The sequence below is a fragment of the Hippoglossus stenolepis genome, chromosome 12, assembly GCF_022539355.2.
Source record: "Hippoglossus stenolepis isolate QCI-W04-F060 chromosome 12, HSTE1.2, whole genome shotgun sequence".
NCBI lineage: Eukaryota > Metazoa > Chordata > Actinopteri > Pleuronectiformes > Pleuronectidae > Hippoglossus > Hippoglossus stenolepis.
The window spans coordinates 14,523,690-14,548,043 of record NC_061494.1 but is presented as its reverse complement, the minus strand read 5'-3'; the positions used below and the strand labels follow the sequence as shown (position 1 = coordinate 14,548,043).

The 24,354-nt window shown below is 40.3% G+C and overlaps 1 protein-coding gene across 1 annotated transcript; it reads right to left on the bottom strand.

The window, feature by feature from the left end:
* Window positions 1-8,293: 8,293 nt before the first annotated feature.
* On the bottom strand, window positions 8,294-17,076 carry chst3a (carbohydrate (chondroitin 6) sulfotransferase 3a). The gene is made up of 4 exons (XM_035173525.2): window positions 16,682-17,076; window positions 14,269-14,434; window positions 12,811-13,362; window positions 8,294-11,999 (listed from the first exon to the last, which is right to left on the bottom strand). Exons 2-4 carry the CDS (start codon window positions 14,346-14,348, stop codon window positions 11,306-11,308), a joined length of 1,326 nt encoding a protein of 441 aa, XP_035029416.1. The 5' UTR covers window positions 14,349-14,434; window positions 16,682-17,076; the 3' UTR covers window positions 8,294-11,305.
* Window positions 17,077-24,354: the final 7,278 nt, after the last annotated feature.

The following is a 24,354-nucleotide window of genomic DNA, read 5'->3' as shown; positions in this document are numbered from 1 at the left end:
CAGTAGGGACGGTAACACTAACCCTCACGCTGACAGTGGTGTGATTGATCACCAGCAGATAAACATCAGATCTACGCGAGAAGAGGACAGACATTGATCCCCAGAGGAAGAGAGGACTTGTCACACACCAGCATACACAAACCTCTGTGAAACATCTGTCAAAATACCACAGTGACAGAGAACTGTACCTCTGTGACTAACACGGGAGCCCGCAGACAGCTGTCATCTGTTTTGGATGCCTGTTGATGACCAGACAGAACAATTCTTTTCCATTACTTAACTCATAGCAACCGTCCGAAAGTGAAAAGTTTAAACAGTGCACAAACTGATCCATAAGAGTCTGTACTGACGAAATGATCTTTGGTAGTTATTGCTCATGTCCTGTAGGATAGCAGAGATGAACTCCTCCTGCCCTGAGGCACACCAAACAACAGAAGAGGGTGAAATATTCCCTTTTGTTCCTTCGGCGGCTGTTAAAGATCGCCTGTGGCACCACTGTCACAAACAGAACAGAAAACAAAGTGCAAAAATGTGTGTGTTTTTACAAAATGTCAATCCTGACCGGTCACATGATGCGCTCTCACCTGGCTGGGCGCTGAAAATGTTTTTCCTGTCATTAGCTACAGACGTCATGCAATGCCGTACTTAAGAGGAAAAGAAAGAGGGGAAAAGAAAATGAATGAGAAGTGAATGGTCAGTTTGACAAAAGGGGGCCAGCCCTGCGTCGACAGGAAGAAAAGCATTAGCACCCTTTATGTGCGTGGTGGCGGATTTCCGTGTGCTACACTGTCAGTGTATTTTTCCCCTTAATTAAAATAGTCACAAGTTTCATTGAGCGGTGAATCAAAGGGTGGCTACACCATGAAGCAGACTCAACTCTGTAACCCTGAGTGTGTGTGTGTGTGTGTGTGACGTTTGGAAGTCAGACTTAAGCACACACAGGGACCAGGATGAAGGGGATTTAAGCTGTGCCCATTCCCATGGTCAGTCACTCAGAATTGGTCATTACTGTCCTGCCTGGAGATGAAAACACAGCGATTAAGAACCACTTGGATGAAAACATGACCACTTCTAATATGCCTCCCCACAACCCCCTCCCCTCAAAGACAGGAACTATTTTAGATCCCTTTGTCCTTTTTTCAGTTCATCACTCAGATAATATTCATTCATTCATTGAATTCTCATTCTAATGCTGCCAAGAAGAGAAATGTTTTATTTAAACCAATTCTAAAAAAAATTTTTAAACAAAGACAATAAACCTCTGACACACAAGGGACATACTGTATTTTAGACCTAATTAATTCCAAAGATCCAAACATTTCTGAGTTGACTGATGTGATGTTATTCTCTGTCAACAATGTTTTCAGTTCTGAAGTAAAATATGGTGCTGTTGATGCCAGGATTTTGAATTATGGATGGATTATAAAAACACTTTATGAAGAGTGAAAATCTAAAACTGTTCCACACACTTGAAAAGTGTGTAAACATTTCTGGCACCATCCTTAACTGGTTAAAATTATATCACAAGAAATGGACTACTTAATTATGAATCTGAGCCAACAAAAATCACATGTGGAGTTCCTCAAGGGTTAATCCTCGGCCCCCTCTATTCAACATCTACATGGAAAACTATGGCACTTACCATAGTTCACCAGGAAGCATTCAGATCCCTCAGGTCATCTGAGACAAGTTTACTAAGTGTTCCCAGAATTAAAACTAAGCAAACTGAGGTCTGTTAAAATTGTCATTTAAATCAGGGCCTAAACAATAAACCTTTTGCACTTCTGCACATCACAATATGTCTTTATATCTAAGTACAAACGGTTCTTCTACTTGCTCATGCAATCATCCTGTGCCACTGCACTTTACTTGCTAACATTTCTATACAAACCACTACACTGAAAGGTGTAAATTATGTACATACTCAGCATTTTTATTTTATTTTTTATTTTAATCTCTTGTCTACCTCATTCTGACCTGCCTGCTGCTGTAACACCTGTATTTCTCCGGTGAGTGGATCAATAAAGTTGTATCTTATCTTATTTTATCTTAAACCATTATTGTATGCTTTGGATTACAATACCCTACTTCAAATATTACACTATTAATATTCTTGATTAGCTTTTATTTCCATTTTATCATCTTTTAAATGCAATTTTCCTGTATTCTTAATGCCATATTTTTCTATGTTCTGTAAAGGACAGTGAATTGCCTCGTGTCTGAATGATTCTATATAAATAGACTTGTCTTACTGAGGCATTTCCCTCCAGCCAATTCCACTTTCTCATTCCACCAAAATGAATTGTCATGTTAGCCCATCCCACGGTGAACCAGAGCAGGCTTCTCAGATGACAAACCTCACCATCTCTCAGGATAATACCACGTAGACAATAGCAGACTCAACTGAAGCAAGGGAAAATGCTTGCTCCACTTTGGTCGGTGTATGGGATCTCCTCTCAGCTTTGTCATACTTGATCTCGAGATCAGGAGAGAACTGGATCCCTAGCGGCCTAATGACCAAACACTTTCCACACCATTTCTTTTCCTTGAAGGGAGAGGGGCAAACCTGCTCCTTCGATCACCCCCTCATCAATTATAAATCCTCCAGTGTTTGGATAATTAAAAATGCAGCATTATTTTCTAACTCTTAGCTCAAGACAAGCCCTCTGTGTTTTGTTGGAGCAGGGTGGGATTCCCCTCTCATGTTCTCTCGGGGGAAAGTCAGAAAGAACTAGGGGCATGAATTATGCAGGGAGGATACATAATGGCAGAAATTGCTAATCATAGCTCATGCAACTTGAGAGGGCTGGTCCAGCAGACTGATTGACAGAGGGGTGCTGAGGAGATGACACATGATAAGGTAACATCGATGACTGTAGAGTTGTCTTGGGACCGACCTTAACGGGGGTTCACCCATCACACAGGACAGAGGTGCACTGAAGAGCACTGGCATTATAAGAGGAAGAGTGATGTCACACTAAATTTTCTTCTATTCGACTACAGTGCCATTTGAGCTTTGGTCAATTGAAGTTCATAAATACCACCGGCAACTTAATGACATTTGCTATAATCTTGAAACTGAAATCCCTCCTGTGTATGTGTTGGATAAAAGTTTCCATTTTTGGAGGTGGATGATAAACGTTAGAGAAAATGGCGTTGGCAGCAACGATGGGATTGTTTTGTCTGACGAAGCTGACATTCCCAGAGTGACTTTTAATCCTTAACTTTGGCACTGCACATAGACCTTTCCTATGGCGCTTGGCGTCTGGAAGATTTTCAGCTGCACACTGTTTCCTTTTGTGCTGCTGCTGTGAAGTTCACTGGGAGATTAAGGAGGGAATGGAAAACGTTTTTACTTAGCGGATGGCACAATATCATAAGATATGGATTTCTGATGAGGATGCACTGCTCTGTGTTCAATGTCACGTCTGTTCTTTGCTGTTTTTGTGCACGTTGCTCTCCAAGTAAACAATCAGTCCCACCATTAGTGCGCAGGAACAATGCTACAAAGTCATGCTAAGTGGCAAACCAAAATACATACAACAGTCTCAGTTACAGCTCAAATGGTATAAAGAAAGTAAGAAAGTTAAAGTAAAGTAAGTTTAATAAAGCACCTTTCTCAGACCAAAGTCACAAAGTGCTTCACATAAATAAAAAAAACACAGGAAAGTAGTAATACACAATAAAAAGTGAATATATGCAATAAAAAACAGTAAGAAACATGCAATAGAAAGACAATAAAAACACAAGGACAGTTACTCTGCAAATCAAGGTCCGTACATGTTTTTCTGTGCAATGGCACAGTCAACAGAACAAGAAGATGGGGTGAGTCCTTGTTGAGCATTTGTGCCGTTTGTTGTCAAGTCCTCTCTGTCACTATGATGGAGTGTGTGTCTGACAGGTGCTGTGATTTCCCTGACCCCATTGTATTCAAACAACACAGGCTCCTCACACAGGAAGAGCGGAGGAAACAATGGTACAGGTGAGTCGGGAAGAATTTCCCCTCAAGGGATTCCCATCTGACGGTTAGAAAGGTATGTGTGTGGGTGTGTGTGTGTGTCTGTGTGTGTACGTGTGTGTGTGTGTGTTAGTTTCTTGGTTCCAGCCATCATCTCAAACATACTTTTTACTTCCACTTTACGTTTGTCTGTTTGTTGGCAAAAATCTCAGAGCTACCCAACCAATTTCCATGAGATTGGTGGTGGGACATGACTCAAGATCCGGATCAGGGGACGAGCCGATTCAAGAACTCTCCTTAACTTTCTTTAACATTTTGAGATAGGACGTTTTTCTCAGAGAATATTTGATGGATCTGGATGAAAATAACACATTTAGTGGACTGACATTTAGTGTGTGCAGTTTAATCTGAATCTAGTGAATTAAAATGTGGTTTCAAAGGGGACTGCTTGGCGAGGAATGCACGCTATTGAGTGCCATTCAAGTTTCACACATTTTTGCTAGTGTTTCCCAGCTAAGTTTGGTATATTGACAGAAGAAAAAGTACAGTGTTTTCTCTTCATCATAATAAAATACAAGTTGTTAAACGTTTTCTCTCAATTACTTTGCTCTTTTGAGAGGACCATGACAATGCTAACCCGTCTTTATTTGTGGTGCAGGTGTTGCGTTGTAATGCTGATCCTCATCACAGATTGCTCTACACCATCTAAGATTAGGAAGTAAGAGCATGTGTGTTAAGTTCAGCTCCTGCACTGCCTGTCATTATTTGCGGATTAGTGCTAGCCTGCACCCTCTTTGATGTGGACATCTTTCACACTTCCGTCCCATTGAGCTTCGGGGACGCATTGAGGGGAACAAAGAGCCAAATAATGGATTGAAGAGGAACGGGCATGAGCAAGAGTCGAAATCTGCTTTGTCTCCAGCTGCAGGAAAACGTCCTGTAATGAGGAAGATAAAGTGACGCAACAATCACTGCTGCACATCTGAGCAAAAACTGGAGAGAGGCACCACACACATGGCCGCATGCATGAAGGACATACATATATGCATTTACACATATCCGTGTGCACATATACCATTATATGTTCTCAGCACACACGCACACACACAAACACATTTGTCTCTCTATAGCTTTGAGGACACTCATTGACATAACCCTAACCCTAACCCTTGCTAGCCCCTTACCTTAAACTTAACCATTACAACTAAATGCCTAACCCTTATCTAAACCTAATCTATAACTCTAAGCCTAAAATCAAATCTTAACACTCAAACAGTGCTTGGAATTTGTGAGGACCAGCGAAAATGTCCTCTCAATGATGGTATTGAACCAAAATTGACCCTTGTAACTATAGAAAGACATGTGCATACTTACTTACCACACACACACACACACACACACACACACACACACACACACACACACACACAAAAAGCTCACACCACTTTTGATGATACCGTGGGGTGTACCGCCCTCTGCTGGACACAGGATATAAATGCAGCTTTTAACAATAAGGCTCAGTACAGTCATATCTTCGCTTTAAATGACCATAGCATGTCCTTAAATGATCACTGTGTGTAGTGTTTGTTAATACATACATACATACTTAGTTGTATACCATGCTAATTTTGGGTGCTCCACAGAGCAGCCTATCCGTCCATACCCGGTGTTTGGCCGAGTGGAGCCACCTTCCAGAGGCAAAGACAAGGCCTCTTTCAGGGAGAGCAGCTCCAGAGGCATATGAGGGCACTCAGTGTTCCACCTCAACCACAGGATTTATTTACCTTCCAAAGAGGGGCAGCCAGTAAAAGGAGACGGAGTGTGCTCGGTGGAAAGGTAGGGGTGCAGCACAGTGTCTGTTTGCTTGAGGGGTGGGTGGACAGACCGGAGCAGTGATGTAGTGATAGTGTGACACGGAATAACTCATCATCGCAAAAAGAGAAAAGTAAAAAAAAAACGAAACACATCAAAAATACACCAAATAAAACTATCACTACCTGTTAAATGGGAGAACACTGTGGTGGGTCAGAGGATGTTTAAGAGAGTAAGAGCATGGATGGGAGCCAGAGGAGGCAGATTGGGGGGTTTCTGTTTCCTTAGCAGTCTGCCTTCCCTTAAGCAACACAAATAGAGTCATTGAATCTGTGCGTGCTACAGCCTCACAGTGAGCATCTGTTTGGTACAGTCATTTTAAAGGTATGACCATCTACACCAGCGTCGCCCTTTGAGCAAGCGGGGCCAAAATGTAACTGAAACTTTCTTCCCATGTCAGGACTAAAAAAGACTTTAAGTTTAAGTGGAGGGTTGCAGATTTATTTCTGTATACTGTACGTCATACAACACTAATCTGTTTTTATGTTTTCTACACATCTACAGTACAGATTTATTTTATTATCACAGTTGCAAATTAGTCACACAATTTGATGAGGATGGACCAGATCAGACTAAATTAATTTTAAAAATGAACACTGCAGTTAACATGGATTTGTGAAATATTGTCAACTGTTAACTCAAGGTTTTTAGATCATTCCTCAGTTTAACCTGATACAACCAATAATTTGTTGTGTAAAATGATAATGTTTTGTTTTGCCAGCAAGGTTCCTGTGTTCTTGAGCAATCAGGAAATAACAATTTGTGGTATTTGTTTTATTAGTGTGGCTCCACCAGCTCACCTCAGTTCTTAAGTTCTGCATTTTTGTTTTGTTAAATACAAGTTTGTTAATTGATCAATGTATTCTAAACAATTAGTGACATCTAAAAAGATATTTATCTTCCCACAATTGTCTCCTGGGTTGTATCACCATGATTTATTTTTTTGTTTTTTTTGTGGTTTAAACCTGCAGTGAATGACAAAGTTCTCAGGCAATTTACTTGAGGAGAACAGGAATCGTGTGAATTTGAAAAGATCATTTAAATTCTTGAAGAAAAAAGGAAGCGATAGTCGGATCCACGTCCTTGAAACCAGTCTGAATTATGTTTTTTTTAACTAAATGTATGTACTGTAACATGTAAGTTGTGTATGAATATAATTTCTAGGAGATGGCGTTGCACTTAGAGTTGCTGGTATCTTCAGGGCTAAAACAACCAACATCGAGGTTGTTGCTCAAATATTTTCTGGCTATAAACATTCAAGAGAAATTTGGGAAAGTGATTTTAAACCTGTATTGATCCCTTCCTCTTGTATTTTGGCTTGTATTTTCATGTATTGTTAGTTTTTGCAACACATCTGTTGATCATATGTGAAACTGTTGGGTGTTATATAAAAGACTACCATATACCAAGTTTAGTTTTCAGTGTTTCATAATGAAACTGAAAGGCATGACTGTTCAGAGTTACTGGACATCAGGTTAGTCATCCCTCCCCCTCATTACTCATTACACTCTTTACTCTACAACACGTCTGGTGGTCAAACACAAGACCACAAACCAGTGAAACCAGGCCTGACCTGGCTCTTCAATGACTTATCAGACTGTTCTTCCTTTGCCTGTTGGAAAAACCTGCTATGTTGCTGTGGGAATATTCCGCATCGTGGAAATGAACTGGGAGAAAACCAGCTTGACCAACAGCTGTGAACTCTAATGTGTTTTCTCTCAGCTGGGGACAGAAAGAATGCCGACTTGAATGGGCTCCTTGTTTCGGGCCTTTTTTCTTCAGTCAGTTCCCACTAAGCCTTTTGGGGGATCCCTGGCAACAGCATGAATTTGGATGAGGGGGCGAGACAGAGTAAACAATTCCACATTAACCTGCTTTTCAACAAGCCCATCATTTCAGTGTTTAAAAAAATACCTTGATAAAAAAAGCAGAAATACTTGGTATGCAATCCATGGAGGAAGGATACCTATAGGACATGATTGTACAAGCTTGTTGTAAAATCTTCTCAAGTTTTTTCTACTTTCAAAAGAAATGCTGGAAGAAATTATGACCTTTCTACTGTTTTGGTAATGATCTGAATGCTTAGCTACAACATATTTCCAGTGTGGTGAGCTGTAAGTTTAGAAAAAGCCCAAACTTTCCCAAGAAAAACAACTATTAATAACTTTATAAGTGAAATATAAACAAACTTTTTGGTCATTGGTAGTGAAAATACCATAACTCCGAGCCTGTGTTTGTGCCAGAGACACTTCCTCCACAACTTTTTGTTGATGGGATTTTCATACTGCTGCAAAAACCCTCGAGGACTTTATCTTTCCACTGTACTCTGGCGCTGCAGCATGTAACCTGGTGAGCAACAGAAGGTTTTACTTTGGATCTTTGAAAATCTGAAGAAAAACTTCATGTTCGAAAGAACTCGAGCTGTTTACACATTCAAGAGAGTAACAGCTTCAAAGTGCCATTTTTAATCAAAGGAATCAAATGAATGATCATTTCAATAGAACAAACTAACATTTACATCTGTGTGATACATTTCTAGTTGCTTTAAAATAATGGTTTAGTTTGCAAGAAAGACCAGAATGAGACTGCAAATGAAGTTTTAATAGGTAAAACTGACAGCCGGTCATTTAAGCATTTAAGAAACCCATAACTTTGACAACCTATGAAACATTATCATTTTCTTCAGAGTAAGTCCCTTTAAAGTATCAGACATTCGGCCTCAATATTGAAACAATGTGGCTCTAACATTTGCTTATTTGTCAAGAAAAGTAATCTTGAATTCATTTAGGTTGCAATGTTTTACAATGGTGACACATTTTCAGAGCAGAGAAACATCAAAACGTCCACATATATACCTCGCACACTATTTTCAACCTGTATCCCCAGTTTGGTTTGCTCAAGTCCAACATTTCAAAGAAGGTGAGATAGCCTAAAACTTATGTCGTGTATTTAATCAGACATTAGCTAAAGTAAAACTGCTCGGATATGGATGGATAAATCTATGCAGACCAGAGCTGTTGACTGGGACCCCATCCGATTTGATTTTCACCTCATAAAATACAGACACAACAAAAAGTGAAGTCAGTATTTTATATATTTTATTATTCGACCCAAACACCAAAATGACTTGATCTCATCTATGTAAAATGTACTGTTAACACAGCTTAAAAGCGAAGTGTCTCAGAATTTGAGGTTGGATCTTTTTTTTTTATCACTTTCTTTAACAACGTAAGATAGGACTTTTTTTTTTCATTTGCCCCAATTTCCCACGGAATAATTCAAAGATCTTTAGGAAATAAATAGACATATTTAGGGAAGTGAGAAATACGAGTGTGTGTAATTTGGTGCAGCTTGATTGAATTTGAGGGGACTGTACTTCTACTGCCTTGGTTGGCTGAGTTATACACATCGCTGAGTGCCATTCTGGTGAGTGAAGTTTTTATACTATTTTAACAAAGTTGACAATCATTTCTCTATGAAGGTCGAACCACCAGTCAAACATATCTGCTCCCAGCATATTAGTGAGACTTTGGGGATCTGAATGTGTGTGCACTCTGACTACACCCATTGTTTCAGTTGGTATTTCACAGTACTTAAGTAGTGAATCTGGGCATCTCAAGACCTGCCAGTATTCATATTTATGTTTTCAACACTAAGGTAGTGTAAGCCCACTACTATATGTACATCTATGCATATCCTTTTTCCATGAGCGGGCCGGCGGTTTCCCCGGTACCTCAGCCAAGCTGAACACAATGCTTCCATTGAGGCAGAGTCACAGTGGCTACCTTTATATACCATCAAGAGGGACAGTTAACGCTACAGCACCTGGGTTTCACTTAAAGAGATAGGCCACATTGATACAGTCACATACATGCATTGTACATATTTAACTAAAACCCAAAACAATCTCAAGATTGAAAATTGCACGTCTTCATATTTCTCGTGATTTTATTGCTTTAAGTTATAAAGTAGTTTTAAAAAAAACTCCTCACACAAATGTTCACGTGTGTATTGGCATATTTCTCTGACATATACGGATCAGCTCTAACTTAGCAGAGTCCTTCCCTTTTCATTCCGTGCGAGCTGCCGACAGGAGCAGCAGGTCAGAGAAGCTGCTCTTTTTACTCAGAGGTGGGGAAGCAGCTGGGGAAATATAGCTACTGGCTGAGTAGTGAGTAAAAAATAGCACTTGAATGTTAAAGACACATGTAGGTATATGAGGTAAAGTATGTTTCTTCTTTAGCGTTGCTTCATTTCATTTAACCTTATTATATTTAACCCAGTACTATACTATATATATTTATCTTTACCAACCTTCTGTTGGAAGAAAACCGCTTTAAATGGCATTTGGTTTGAGACATCAGAAGCTGTTTTCAAACATGAACTTTGGAAAATGTCCGGAACATTTGGTCCGGACATTGACATATACACGACGTATAAATTCCGCTGCAGAAAACCTCGTTTTTGTTTATAGCACATTAACAGCGGTGAAGGCCCCAATCACCAAAAGCTCTCTAATCTGGTTTTCTTTTGATATCGCTGTTGGCATCTTCTATGTACATGGCACCTCTTTTTCATCCTGAGATATTTATATTCTTATTGTTTTGTTTTTTTTCGGTTATGGATCTGTCATGCGTTAGAAGTGTCACCAACGCGCTTAATTGCTCGCTGTGAATTATTTCTTACATTTACCTGCTGTATTTCCGCATGGGCTCACTCCGACATTTTGCGTACGCTTTACGAGTGGCGGCAGGAAACGTTATGGAAAATGTCAGAAGCAACTAACTTGGACCTTTGCGTTCCTACATACAGCCCCTCTGGGAAACCCCAGGGAAATGTCAGAGCATGTCTGAAAGCAGCTAGAGATTAAACTGTATTTTCACACCAGGAGACACCAGAAAAAGCCGTTGAACATTCACTTTACCCGAGTCAGTTATGTAAAGTCCTATCAACGCACATCAGGTCTGATCTAATCTAAAGTGATGATATCCTAGTGCAGATCTGTTAATATAGAAAACAGGCTGAACTAGGCAGCATTAGCACTTTATCATTAACCGTATTACTCTCACTTTCACATCACATCATTTTCACATCACTTTCACCTTCACCGTAGTTTATCCCTGAAAATCTAAACATCACCATCTATCAATAAAATCGTATATAATAATCTCAGGCAATCTGTCGTGCTTGACGTCTATGCTTATTTTGTATGAATGAAACACAGAGCGTGACATATCTTAAGTACTATGATATAACTTAAGAACACAGTATGCAAATAAATACTTCTCTTTATCTTCAAGTGGCTCTTCATTGTTATAATGAGGCACGTCATTGGTGAGTATGAATAGATCTGTATGGCCTTAATGCTGTCATTTTGTGTCTTATGGCAGCTTTGCTTACTAGTTTTGGTCTGTGCAATAATGGCTCCTCCTGCAGAGTTCTGCAGAGTCACAGCTACAAATTGTGACCTTCAAGCTAATGAAACAGTCTGTCCTCGAGCAAACTGATGGACTTGTTCATCAGTGTCTTTTCATCGTCCACAATCCTGTACCCGAACATCTTCATGGTGGGTCCACACACTCTCTGCACCACCTGAACCAGTGTAAAGGGAATGCTAAACCTCCATTTTTCTGCATGCTCGGATGATTTCTTCCGGGTGGAGTATTCGTCGCCCTCTTCCTGTGTGGTCTGGGTGTTCCTTAGAATCCAGTCCCTAGCTTGGGGACTGAATGGTATCCCTGCGAACCTGTACATGTCCTCTGCCTTCTGCATTGGATACAGGGCGATGTCCTCGTAACGCACCAACATGTAGCGTTTCCTCAGCCAGTGAGGTTGGCTCAGTCCCACCTCTGCAGACATCCTTATTTGATCACAGTTTCCTTTGAGCTTCTTCACCTCCTCGTCATCTTCGGGCACCTGGCCGTCCTGCGCCCAGGCCTTCCACACCTCGTAGGTAGAGAAAGCCGCCATACGGGATGCTAAAATGGCCCGTGGATCTCGGACTAGCTGGATCAATCTCACATCCAGACGTGGATCCTCCACCAACGGCTGCAATGATTCCAGATGGCGCACACGGACAGTCTTTATGGCATGGTGTTGTTTGGAAAGACAGGACTCCGAGGCGAGGGTCAAGTTCAGCGGCCCACAGCGACGAATCTTACAGCGATATCTAAGAGAAGAGTGGTTTAGTTTTAACATGATGAAAATACCTTTCATAGAGATGCAAAGCAGGAGGAGTTACTTCAGATGTCCGAAGTTCCATGAAGTTCAGTTTCTAAGTTAGAGCAGTTAAAACACTTACAAAGCTTGTACGGGTATGAAAAGTGGTGAAATATCAGGACAATTAGCAAATGACTGGTTCTTTGAAATACAGTCAAAGATGCAAGAATGTGCAGTTAAAAAAAAGTTAAGGGTAGAGTTAAGGAACATATAATTAACCAGGAAGGTCCTGTGGAGATACAAATCTCTACAGCCAGGGAGTCCTGGTCAACCAAACTTAAATTTTGTTGCATATAGGGAATATTCTAACAATAATTTACATTATTAATTCATCTATTCATATAAAATGTCCAAAAAAAGGAGAAAAATACCCATTCCAATTTCCTGAATCTCAGTGATGTTTTCAAATGTCTTGTTTTGCTAAACCTCATTTGACTCACAACCCAATTTGAATGAATTTTAGGTAAATTCAGCGACAACGCTGCAATGTTTTACTCCTAATCTAAATGATTCTAAATGTGCTGCAGCTCTGTTAATACCACCAAAGGCTGGGGTTCATGGGTATGGTCATAGTTCTGCTTATCATATAGAGCAAATCACTGCACCAAACTGAAGGAGAAAAGCAAACTATGTTGATAATAAAAAGGGATTTCCATAACATAACACAGCCTCACCATCTCTGCAGCTAAATCAGTTTGTTTCTTTTTCATATTCAACCAACACTGATCAATGACAGTAAGTATCTAGAGAATGTATCATACTTTTCGAAAACATCTTTGATGAAAGGACTGCAGACTTGATCTTCACAGAGCGATAAACTCGACTCTCTGCGGAAAAGAGCAGCGGTGACGCGTTCCTCAGGTGGGGGAGAGATGAACTTCTCGAGAGGATTGAAATCACACAGGAAGAGCCCCCGGAGTACATCCCGGTAGATTCCTGCCAACACTGTCCCATTGTTTGCCTCTGTGGCCGAACTCAGCATGCGCTCGACGTGCCACAGAGGCTCGAAAAGGTAGAACATGTTCTCCCCGTGCTGGTTGAAAATCTCCCCGACAAACGAGGAACCTGTTCTTGTTCTGGCCAGGAGCAATACGTGCTTACGGCCACGGCTGGAGTTGTACGTGACTAAATCGTCCAGTTCATCATCCTCTTGCTCATCAGAAAAGTTTGAGTAATTCCCTTTTGCACCAGGGAGTTTAGAAAGCAGCATTTTGAGCAAGGACAGGGGGCCATTTTGTGTCGTGTTGCCGTTATCCAGCGGTGAGTGTGGGTCCAGCGGAGGAGCGTGCCTCTGGATTATCTTATCGGAGACCCTGATGGGAAAAATCAATCAACAACAGATTAGTTAATTTTGCATTTATCTTGCACTGTTACATGGATCTACTGTATGTTTGAGGTGGTTAGCATGGTTTAATGTAATGTAACGAAAACAGAAGATGGGCGTTAGTCTGAAATAGTCCAGCACAATAATGCAAATGAAACCACAACTTCATTTTTACATTTTGATCTTCAAAAACATAAAAAGATGTAACAAGTTAATTATGCCGCTAGGACTCAGCCATTAGCGTTGGAGGCTTCACCCACAACACTGCTCATTTACTGAATGGGCTCACATCATGCCAAACTGCATTGTGGTTCCGTTACATTGCACTGCTCCTGCTGCGTACAGCAGCAATAGATGAGCAGTTTTTTCACGTGGCAACAGAGGCGAAAGCCAAACAAATCATGTTAACTTCTTTTTGGCATTGCATTGAAAACTAGCATGAAAGCCGGCTATTAAATGTCCCTATTTTGAAACTGTGATTATTGACGTTATGACGATCGCGCCACCATCAGGTGTCAGGTTAAGCAACACATACGTCTTTTTGTCTTAGCCAGGTTATTTTTCCAGTGTTTCCAGTCTTTGTACTAAGCTTAACTAACCAGCAGTTGGCTAGATTCCCATTTCTAGAAGTGTGGTAGTTTTCCAGTCATCTTTATCTTGACTATATTAAAAGGGCATTGGGAAGGAGGGTATCCTGATCTGTATTTTTGAACAGGTCAAGGAAAAGGCATTGGCAGTGAGCTTGACTGATACAAAAGGCCAGAGCTGGCCCAAAACCTGGAGTGAACATAAATCTCAAGAAAGGACTTGTTTCTTTCCCAGAACTCCAACCAAAGCAATACATTTCAACATCTCCCACGACTTACTGGGTTTTCTGCAGATTTTACACTCTTACCTTGACAGGATATTGCTCTCCTTTTCGATGATGACCAGGGCAACAATACAGATGAAGACAATTGCATATTTGGTCTTCATTCTTGAATTCCGGGTTGGCACTTGGATGTCTAGATTCTGGTCGGCTTGTTGGTCATAGCTTGTCGTGCAGAGGCTAAAGATTCATTCTGCAACAACAAAGGTACTTCAGTATATACAGTTTTTAAAAAAAAGTATGCTCTTATGACAACGAAATGTATGAAATAGTTATAGCAAAAAAGATACGACATCCTCCTCACTTATCCCTGCTCAGCTACCCTACCACCCACACCCTGCTGCCGGCAGCTTGCATCCACCACCCCAGCCTCCACCTTCTAGTACTGAGTCCAAACATGGTTGTGGTAAATTCTATTCATCTTTAACAAATGGATCTTGCCTGCTGTTTTGTTTTTTTTGCACTTGTTCCCAGTTTTATCCCAGCATGCTGCTTGGCTAACCCAGGGAACATCCAAAGATGGGAGCCATCCGCGGCAAGCATAACTGTATTCCCATTTGTGCAATAAATGACTGACCTGAACTGACTGAACTAGCTTCTATCTCAGCACTTAAAGACAAACCTAGATTCAACCAGTGCTTTATTGATAAAAACAACATGCACTCATAGGCCCATTGACCTGAAGCCTGGGGAATATTTAACACTTGTTTGTCTAGTTTCATAGAATCATATGAAAAACTAGGGCTGGGATCGGGGGTAAAGAGAAACACAGATGGGAGAGAGGGAGTTAAGGTAAACAGGAGTGGTTTTTCAAAACCTAGTGGAACACTGCCACATGGCACTGAGTCAGGGATAATGAGCAAATTTTGATTTTATGACTGTGCCTTTTCCATACTCCCCTCTGTTTAACAAGCCACCTTCAAATCTGAAGAAGCCAGACTGTTGCCTGGTGGCACCATCTCACAGGTTAATTCATCGGTATCATTTCTGGGAGTCAGAGGTTTGCCCATGTTATGAAGGGCAAGCTTTGACCTATTGACAGCAAGTGATCTGTGATTCAAATTTCAACATCATCATTTATCAGTATAGAGCACAGGCCAGTCAGAGCGGGTGCGGTTCTATCGAAGCCAAATCTTGCATCATTAGCCGTAGCAGTGTCCTTCCCATCTGCTGGGAGTATTGCATTACACTGACATTATTTAATTTTTTTAACTGTCCAGGAAGCATGAACTCAGATTTTTTTTTAAAGAAGACTCAACCTCACCAGACCAAACTCAAAGACTTCTGAATACATGAGCTATTTTGACTTGGAATTAAATTTGAAATAATTCAGTAGAACAAATTTCATTACTGTGGATTATAATGTTACTGAAAAAGAAATGTAGACTGCACCCCCCCCACTCGAACCCCTCCGTCGTTCAGACCTGTCAAGAGAGTGAAACATTTCTACGGAGCATATCATTAAAAGGGGGGGGGACATAGTTTTGGAGTGATTGTGTGCTCTGTAAGTAAATATCACCCAATTATCTGAGCTTAATACGCCACAGCCGTCAAACTGTCAGGCTGCAGCACTCGAACCGAGCGTTTTTACATATTCAAGAGCCACTGGAGCGTTTGGCAAATCTGACTATCTGCTCAAGCAGAAACACACATCACTCTGTTTATCATCTCACTACAAATTACATTAATGGCTGCCTTCAAACGCCTCAAAGCAGCATCTCGTGGAGACACTGAGAGCTAAATCCCCACTGAAAGCTTTGCTGCTCATCCAGGGGTGATAATAGAAATCATTGACTGTTAAGGGGCAAACGTTGAAAACTGTTTAGAATTGTATCTGTGCCAATATAAGTGATTGATTAATGCTACTGGCATTTGGGAAACCAAGAACACCAACCCCCCCTCTATGTGTGTCCATGTGTGGTGCCCATTTAATAGCAGTCATTTAGGGGGAGGGGGCTTTTCAATTCAAGAGCCTTGTTTTCCCCCCACCACTGAAACAGACGAATGAATACCTCTGCGTGTTAGAAATCCCTGATTCCCTGAAATGATGCTTCCACATACTCAGAGCTAAACCTGGATAAGATGGGTTTTATTGGCAGATCACGTCAATAACATTGAGGATTGTTGATTAAAGTGGACGCAGCCTCCATGTTTGCACAAAACACCATTTATACCTGCGGCCGGCGAGGAAACACAAACCCGACACACACACACACACGCAGGGGTTTTGACACGAGTGGAAACAGGGACGGAGTTTATCATCATTCCTCGTTTATAGCGTCTAAAGGTAGGATGGCAGGACGTTTACGCGCCGCCGTATATACGCTGCTGCCTCTGTGGGTAATTTATCTGAGCTTTAAGTCGTTTCCTGCCGGGGTCAGAAGAAGAAGACCTGGAGGTGTTCAGGTAGGGGGGAGGGGAGGGGGGGCATGACACAAACCTTTTAGCCGCTGGTGTCCCTCTGCAGTCGAGCAAATCGTCCCCCTCGTCCTGTGAGAAGCAGAATCAGAGCATCTCGCTACATTGTCTCGGACACATGCTTCATTGTATCCTCGGCCGCGGGCTCCGCTCCTCCGCCGCATGAATAAGAGGCAGCGCGCAGGAGGAAGAGGAGGAGGAGGAGGAGGAGGAGGAGGCGCGGACTTCTTCCCCAAACACCAGAAAAACGTTATTTTCTGATAAACGATGAAATGCACAAGTGGAAAAACTAAGCCAGCGAGAAATAGTTGATCTCAGCAGCCAATCTCCTTTTGTGATCAAATACTGTCGCTTCCAAACTTTCGGCTCTAAACTTTCTCTCGCTCGTGCGCCGCAGGACCAAACTGACTGCACGAGCGAGATGTGGCCACGCTTTACGACACTGCCCCCACTCACACACACACCCCCACCCCAGTGGGACAGCCTGTACAGGCAGTGGTCACGTGATCCCACTTTGTATACAAACCCCCACTTTTTTTCTCGAGGAGGAGAGTCAGTGTCGATCCTTCTCGCAAGAATTCCAAAATGAGCCGATCTTGTCCTTGCCCTTCCTCAGTCAAGTTATTACAACTATGTGACGATCTCCGCCTTCTCTTCATCACACGCTGCTGCCTCCAGTCCTGGATGAACCCTTTCTCTTCTGATTCCCCCTCATGCTCCTCATCATGCCCCCAAACGTCTCCCAGGGGAGTTGATCCCCCTGTCGTATTACCAAAAGATGGCCAACTTTGTCCTTTTGCTTTATCTTCTATTTTCCTAGCCCTTGCTTGCCCTTGCTTGCCCTTGTTTATACTTAATTAAATCCTGCAAATAATAAGTGCTTTATTCCTCTCTTTATCTTCTTGGCCACACTCATCTGTCCACCAAGGAACCGTCTTCCTCTTCATTCTCTTCTTACTTCTAGATATTGACGGCTTCACAGCATCTAGAATTACTGTTTTAAGCTTTTTTTTTATCAATCTCCTCCATATCTTCATTTAAGTCTATTTTATCCATCTCTTTCTCACATATATACCTGAACACTTCCCACTTAACACTGCTAAAAACCCACTTCCCCAATACTTCCCTTTGTTCCCTTATTTCTCTGTGGTGCTACATTACTCAACACCAGAAAATGACCACTGCCTATACTGTTGTTTCTTCTGATACATGCCACTCACATATCCCGCTAGGTTTTCTGTGTGCACATCTAATCTAGTCCCTCTTCCATCATTTAGACAAACTATACCTTTTCCTTCTAGCAGTTTTTCAACAATCTCCCCACAATGTGCTGTGAGCATTAAAGTCTCCACATACCAGCACCCTGCTACCATCCAGCCCTTCAATTTGTGTTAGCTTATCCAACTCTAGATTCCTACAAGGCTTGTAATAATTAATTATAACAAACTCTCCCTCACTTGTCCATATCTCTATTGTAATATATTTGTGTTCATTCCCTCTACCTACCTCCCTAAATGACATGTCTTCCTTTATAAATGTATGTGCTACATTTATAAAGGAATAACACACACACACACACACACACACACACACACACACACACACACACACACACACACACACACACACATTCCTTCCCTCCTATTACATAACATACTATATAGCATAGTAGTATATCTAGTTATTCTGAAATCCAAATTTTGACTCAATCCTGTTTCCTGTACACAAATATCATCTGATTTACTGCTTAAATCTTTTATACACTTTTTGAATTCTTGTCCATTGGCCAACAAACTCCCAGCATTCCATCGTAGTATAGGAAACCATATTAATACTATTGTTGTGATTATTATACCTAAAGCGTGATATATTCATGATATATACTAGTAAGGCTCAAAATGTGTACTAGTGTAACTAGTGGGTATTTCGACCCCACTAGTTAACTAGTACACATTTTGAGACTTACTAGTTTACTAGTAAGGTCAAAATAGGCTTTTACTAGGAAACTAGTGAGTATTTTTGCCTGCACTAGCTTACTAGTGTGCATTTTGGCTCCCACTAGTTCAACTAGTGCAGAAAATTGTAGGCCACTAGTTTACTAGTGAGCTTATGTCGGAGCTTTTGCAGCTCACTAGTTAGCTAGTAACACTTTCAGCATTACTAGTTCACTAGTGCAGCAAAAAGCCAACTAGTAGGGACTTCGGTGCTACTAGTGCGGCACACAGTGTTACTAGTAAAGTTTCTGTTGTAACTAGTTGAACAAAAGTGCAACTAGTTTCTGAAAAAGAGTGACTAGTAAGATTTTTTGTTCAACTAGTACAGTAAGATGCTGAACTAGTGCGACCAAATTTCCAACTAGTGCTGACAAAGACCGAACTAGTGGAGGGGACTGACATTTGATATCAAGGATATGGAATAAATGCTCAAACGTCTTGCCATACCTGAAAGTTTCAGTAGACAGGAAAAAACCCTAAATCAAATTGCACAGTAGAGATGGTAGCGATTGCAACAGCTCTACAGTGGATAGAGTGAAAGAGTTAAAAACCAAGAGTTTAGGTTGTTTTGTGTATGGATTCATGCTCAGAATTAATGTCATTACCGTCATTTTCATTAGTTGGCAAGATATGGTTCATGCAGATGTTTGAGACTCTGCATAGATTTCAAAATGAATACTGCGATAACTTTTATGTGGATACAGGAAAATTGTAAATTGCTGAGAATTAAAGATCAGTCTAGAGACACTTTGACATGTGACGGTAGGAAATGCTGAGGTGAAAAAAAAATTCAATGATGGCTAATTTTCATTTAGCTGTTTCAGTTACTGTGTCACACTGTCATGGCTTACTGGCAAACATAAAATAAACAGACTGGTAATCACCAGTGCACCATATTCAAAATTGTAGATAAATATATATGCATGCCTAAATATTCCTCCAACAAACCAAAGTCATGTTGATGCATTTATTTTTTATTTGTCATCCACCACCAGTGTTTTACCACTTGGGGGCAGTAGTGTAAAAGACTGCAGAGAAGGACTGTTAGCAGAACAGCACATGTTCTAATTTGCACAAGGCTCAGTTTGGCCAACATGATGTTCGCTCAGCCATCAATTCGTCTCATTGTAAATTCAACTGCAGGGTGCATTTGATGCACTTCTCTTTTCCCATTTTAATACAGATTTTATGTCAAATATAATGCAGTCAATAAAGTGAATTGTGTTTAATGATAACTTTCTAGAAGTTCGGCTTCTTTTAGGTGAATTGTTCGATATACTGTAGTGAACATAATGTGTGTTTTGTGGAAGGGTCAGTGAATCAGTGATCGGATTTGGTTTCATTGACATCATTTTAATTGACTTTTAATGTGTTTTGATGTGTTTTGCATACATTTCTTTCATCGTTGCAGCAAAGTCCTGTTTTGCAATGCAAGTTGCTGAGTGACAAACTGCTGAGGCCTCCATCACACAGGGACTATCGTGTTTTTTCGAAAAGTTTCGTAGCACCTCAGTGGACTGCTGCTGCTGCGCGTGGTCATTTCAGTCCACAAGGACTCCTGCAGAAGTCATGTGTCATATCTTTTAGGATTGTGCATGATTCATGACTCTGTATTCACTCTGCAAGCACTCTCAGAGGTTTATGAGAACGAAGGGCTGTTAACCTACAGTATACTCTACATGGAGAGATTAAAGCAGTGACCTAGTTTTAGAGTGGACCGGGACTAAAAGCAAACCTCTGCCCTCGGCAAACTGCACAAGAGATTATCAATAATAATCCAAAATGGTAAAGCTGAATTGGGTATCTTGAAAACAGGTGCTCAAACAGTCAGAGTGATCCTGTAGTGACCCAAGTACAATGGGGTACAAATGATTTAATGTTTCCTTTTCTATTTTTGACATGTGCACTAGAATTTCTTTTTCAATGTATTTTTGAAAAGCAAGGATTTGCCAGTGCACTGGTTTGCTTTGACCAGGGGTGTGTGTGTGTGTGCACGTTGGGCGTATTTTGGGTATACTTGGGATTCTTGTAATCCCAAATGTTCTTGACGTCTTAGTGATAAACTGCTGTTAGGTTGTCTACATGTTTATCTGACATTTTTATGGACCCTCACGTTTTGGTCGAGGATGAGAGGACGGGAGCCAAAGTAATTCTACTTACTCTGTTGACATCGCTACTTGATAGACAGCCAGAAACGTTCCCTAAACTTCAACCGCATAATGTGAGCAAACACAACTCAGCCATATGTTGCTGAGAAAAACATCTTCTCATATAATGATTACATGCAATATGAATGGAAATTAAGTGTGAACTGCTTTAACTATTACTTCATTGTGATAAAATAACTGAGCGTATAGTGAATAGTAGTGTGTGAGTGTTTTTGCTTAGTTCAAATCACACAAGTATCTTATTTTGTAATTTTATAATACACTGGCCCATGTAAAGGCTTTTTTATTTTTAGTCATCCACCTGATTTGCATGAATTACTATTCGTATACAATACTATGTATGGATTATGACAGATTTTTGTCCTTTTTGTTTTTTAAGATTATACACTAAATGAAAGGAAAGGCAACTTCACTTGTGCAGCACAATGCAATTTACTTTAACAGTTTTTATGCAAGTTTAGTTAAATAAAAGAAAAAATACAGGAAATAAACAGAGTAGAATGGCACCAAATTGCACACACTCATAGAAAGCAGTTTCCTCAACATGCCTGATTTTTTTCATCACGATTCAAGCATTATTCTCTGGGATGTTGATATTGATATCTCGCAATTTTAATGGAAGTGATAGAAAATAAATAAATCCACGCTCCGCCACTTGGTCAGGATCTGTGCCATGGACGTCCCATGTCCCATCCTGCCACCAAGTTTCGTGGAAATCCGTTTAGTAGTTTCTGTGTAATCCTGCTGACAAATAAACCAACCAACGAATAAACAAACAAATGGACAGTGGTGAAAACAAAACCTAGGAGGTAATAAAAAAACTATCAAGATGAAATAGTGGTCGTGCAGAATAAAATTTGAAGTGCAGATCTAAAGCCCACTGTGTAACGAAAAGGTTTGACTTTACTTTGCTTTGACAGTCGTGCTTAATGGTTTGTCTCAGATATTTACAGCACATCCATAAAGAAGTGGGCCCTTGTTTGGATTAAATTCTGGGAATAATCGCTCGACTGCTGCTGTCTGACCTGAGAGGTCAAGTTGGTTGATATTGTAGCAGAGGATGATGCCGTCTGTTCTCGATTCCTGTTTTCATGCTGATGCTGAACCCCTTAAAGACGATATCCGTTTAAAAGAAGGAGCAGGACTGAAGTGGCCCATCTGGTCAAGGCCTGACATGATTTGAGACATTGCACACTCGTGTCTTTGGCTGATTCATACTAAAAATATTGCGGGTTTGGCCTCGTCTATTGGTAACAGCCTTGAGAATCAAGATCAAATGATGCACATGCAGCAGCAATGCTACCGAAATGATAAACATGCAAAATGTTCCTGTGGGCAGCCTAATGGCTCCATCCCCGACAGGAACAAAGAGGTCAGCATGTGTTGCTGTGATTGACGGCACGGGATTAGAAACTAAGAAGATGACAACAGATGAGCAGTGAGCTTTTATCCGTATGATTTTTTTTTTACAGTGATCATTGCAAAGACACTTGCACATACATGCCTCAGTGATATGATTTTTTTTACTATAGAATAAATGCAGGTTCAAACATTTTAAAGAAAAGTCACAGTAATTATGTGTTTGTGAACCAAAATTTTGTTGCACGCTCCACGCAGCATGTCCTCCAGTCTACTGTCTGGCTACTTGCAGCAACATTGTGTGCTAATTGTGTTTTACATTTGTGTCTGATGGAGCCTGTGTGACCACACACAGGCTCCATGCATTACAAGATGAGAAGGGATTAGAGCACAGTGGGTTAATCTTTAGGCCTGCCATCTGCCAGTGTCATGAGAATTAAACCTGAAACCACGGCCCTGACCACCACCATGCTGAAGTAACCTGACAGGTGATCTTTAATACTGAATATATATTGGGTTTTAAACGATGGCCACACACTATATATATATGTTCTGTGACCATCATTAAAAAAAGAAAAAACATCACAGATGTGCGTTTGAATACTTTGCTGTCTGGAAATGTTAGGATTCCAGGCTGGCAGATCTCACTGTACATGTAGGAATGTACATTTTCTGCCAAAGGTCACTGATTTTTTTCAAATAAAGAATTACTTTCATCACATTTCAACCCTGTGTGTCAAACTCCAGTTTTTCAAAAGGACAATTTATGGCCACTGAGGTCATGCAATATACTGTACATTCAACCAGTACCACTCAGATTATAAAGTAGATTTAATTTCAGTATGAGAATGGACTGTAAAAGGTTTATTCATGTATGTAAATCCTCTTGCATGCAACATGTTCTAATGGTGTGCACAGGCACCACACTGTTGTTTTGTCCGTACACGCAACATATTATGTTTTTAGAGGGAAAGACTAAATATCACATCTATTTATGTATTTACAGTCCCACAAATATAATTTGTATCTATATGCAGTTTAAGGAATGTATTTTAAAATACTGTAGGTGGTCATTCAGTAAAAGTTAAATTTAACAATTTAGTAAGACTATATTTAAGATATATTCTTTTACGGGCATTTTAATCATTTTGCCCATGAAAATTATTTTTTAAAAACTGGACCAAGCCAACTTGAAGACATGTATCAATATATATTGTATCAAAGGGTTTCAAATCCTACTCAAATGGAGAACCATTGAGTTGTTATTATATAACAATTGCTTTACCTCTGTTTACCTCTGAGTGGCAAATAAGATTATTAGACAAGAAGATTAGCCAGCTTCAGTAACCAAGATGCTATTCAAAAAGTCCCAGAGAAACATCAGGTTAATCAGTGGTGGTTTTTAATTGAAGAGACAAATCACGGTTTACACAGTGACCCTGTAAATAAACAAACAAATTAATAAGAACAACAAAAAGTTGCAAACCAACAAAAAAACCCACAATCCTTGCATGTAAAACTCGCACCTTCTGATACGGTAAAAATGGCGTCCAGCTTTGTTTGTCACTATCATTAAATACAGATCATGAGTCCAGACATTCACTTTCTACCATACAATCCAAACAGAAACTATAATCTCATCAGATCATTCCCTGCATTTCATCCACATCATCCTCAGTTGGACGATTATTCTGTTAATTGAGTAAATAGTGGATTTTTTTTGTTCCTAATGCACAGATGGTTGTGGAGTGCATAGCAGATGGTCGTGCAGTATATAACATGAGGAAGTGTACAACATTGACCAGAAACATGGCATGGATTTTAATCCCTCTAGCACTATCTCTAAAACACAAAAGTTACTAAAGCACTTTGTATTAGTAACAACTAAGTCGACTCTGTGTCCGTACATAACAGTGAAAATGTTAACATAACGAAAGTATTACAATTGTACAAACGGTATGTATTGCAGATACAATATTTGGATCAGAATATAGAATAGTATTAAAACAGCTGACAAGTTTAATTTTGTCATTCTGACAGTTTAACTTTCTTACCTTCAGACACAAGACTTCCATGTATAATATTTCAATATCATCAAAAAATGAAAAAAACATTCATATATTTATACGCAAACCAGTGTGAAATATAAACCTGTGCATCATCTGCAAAGTGGT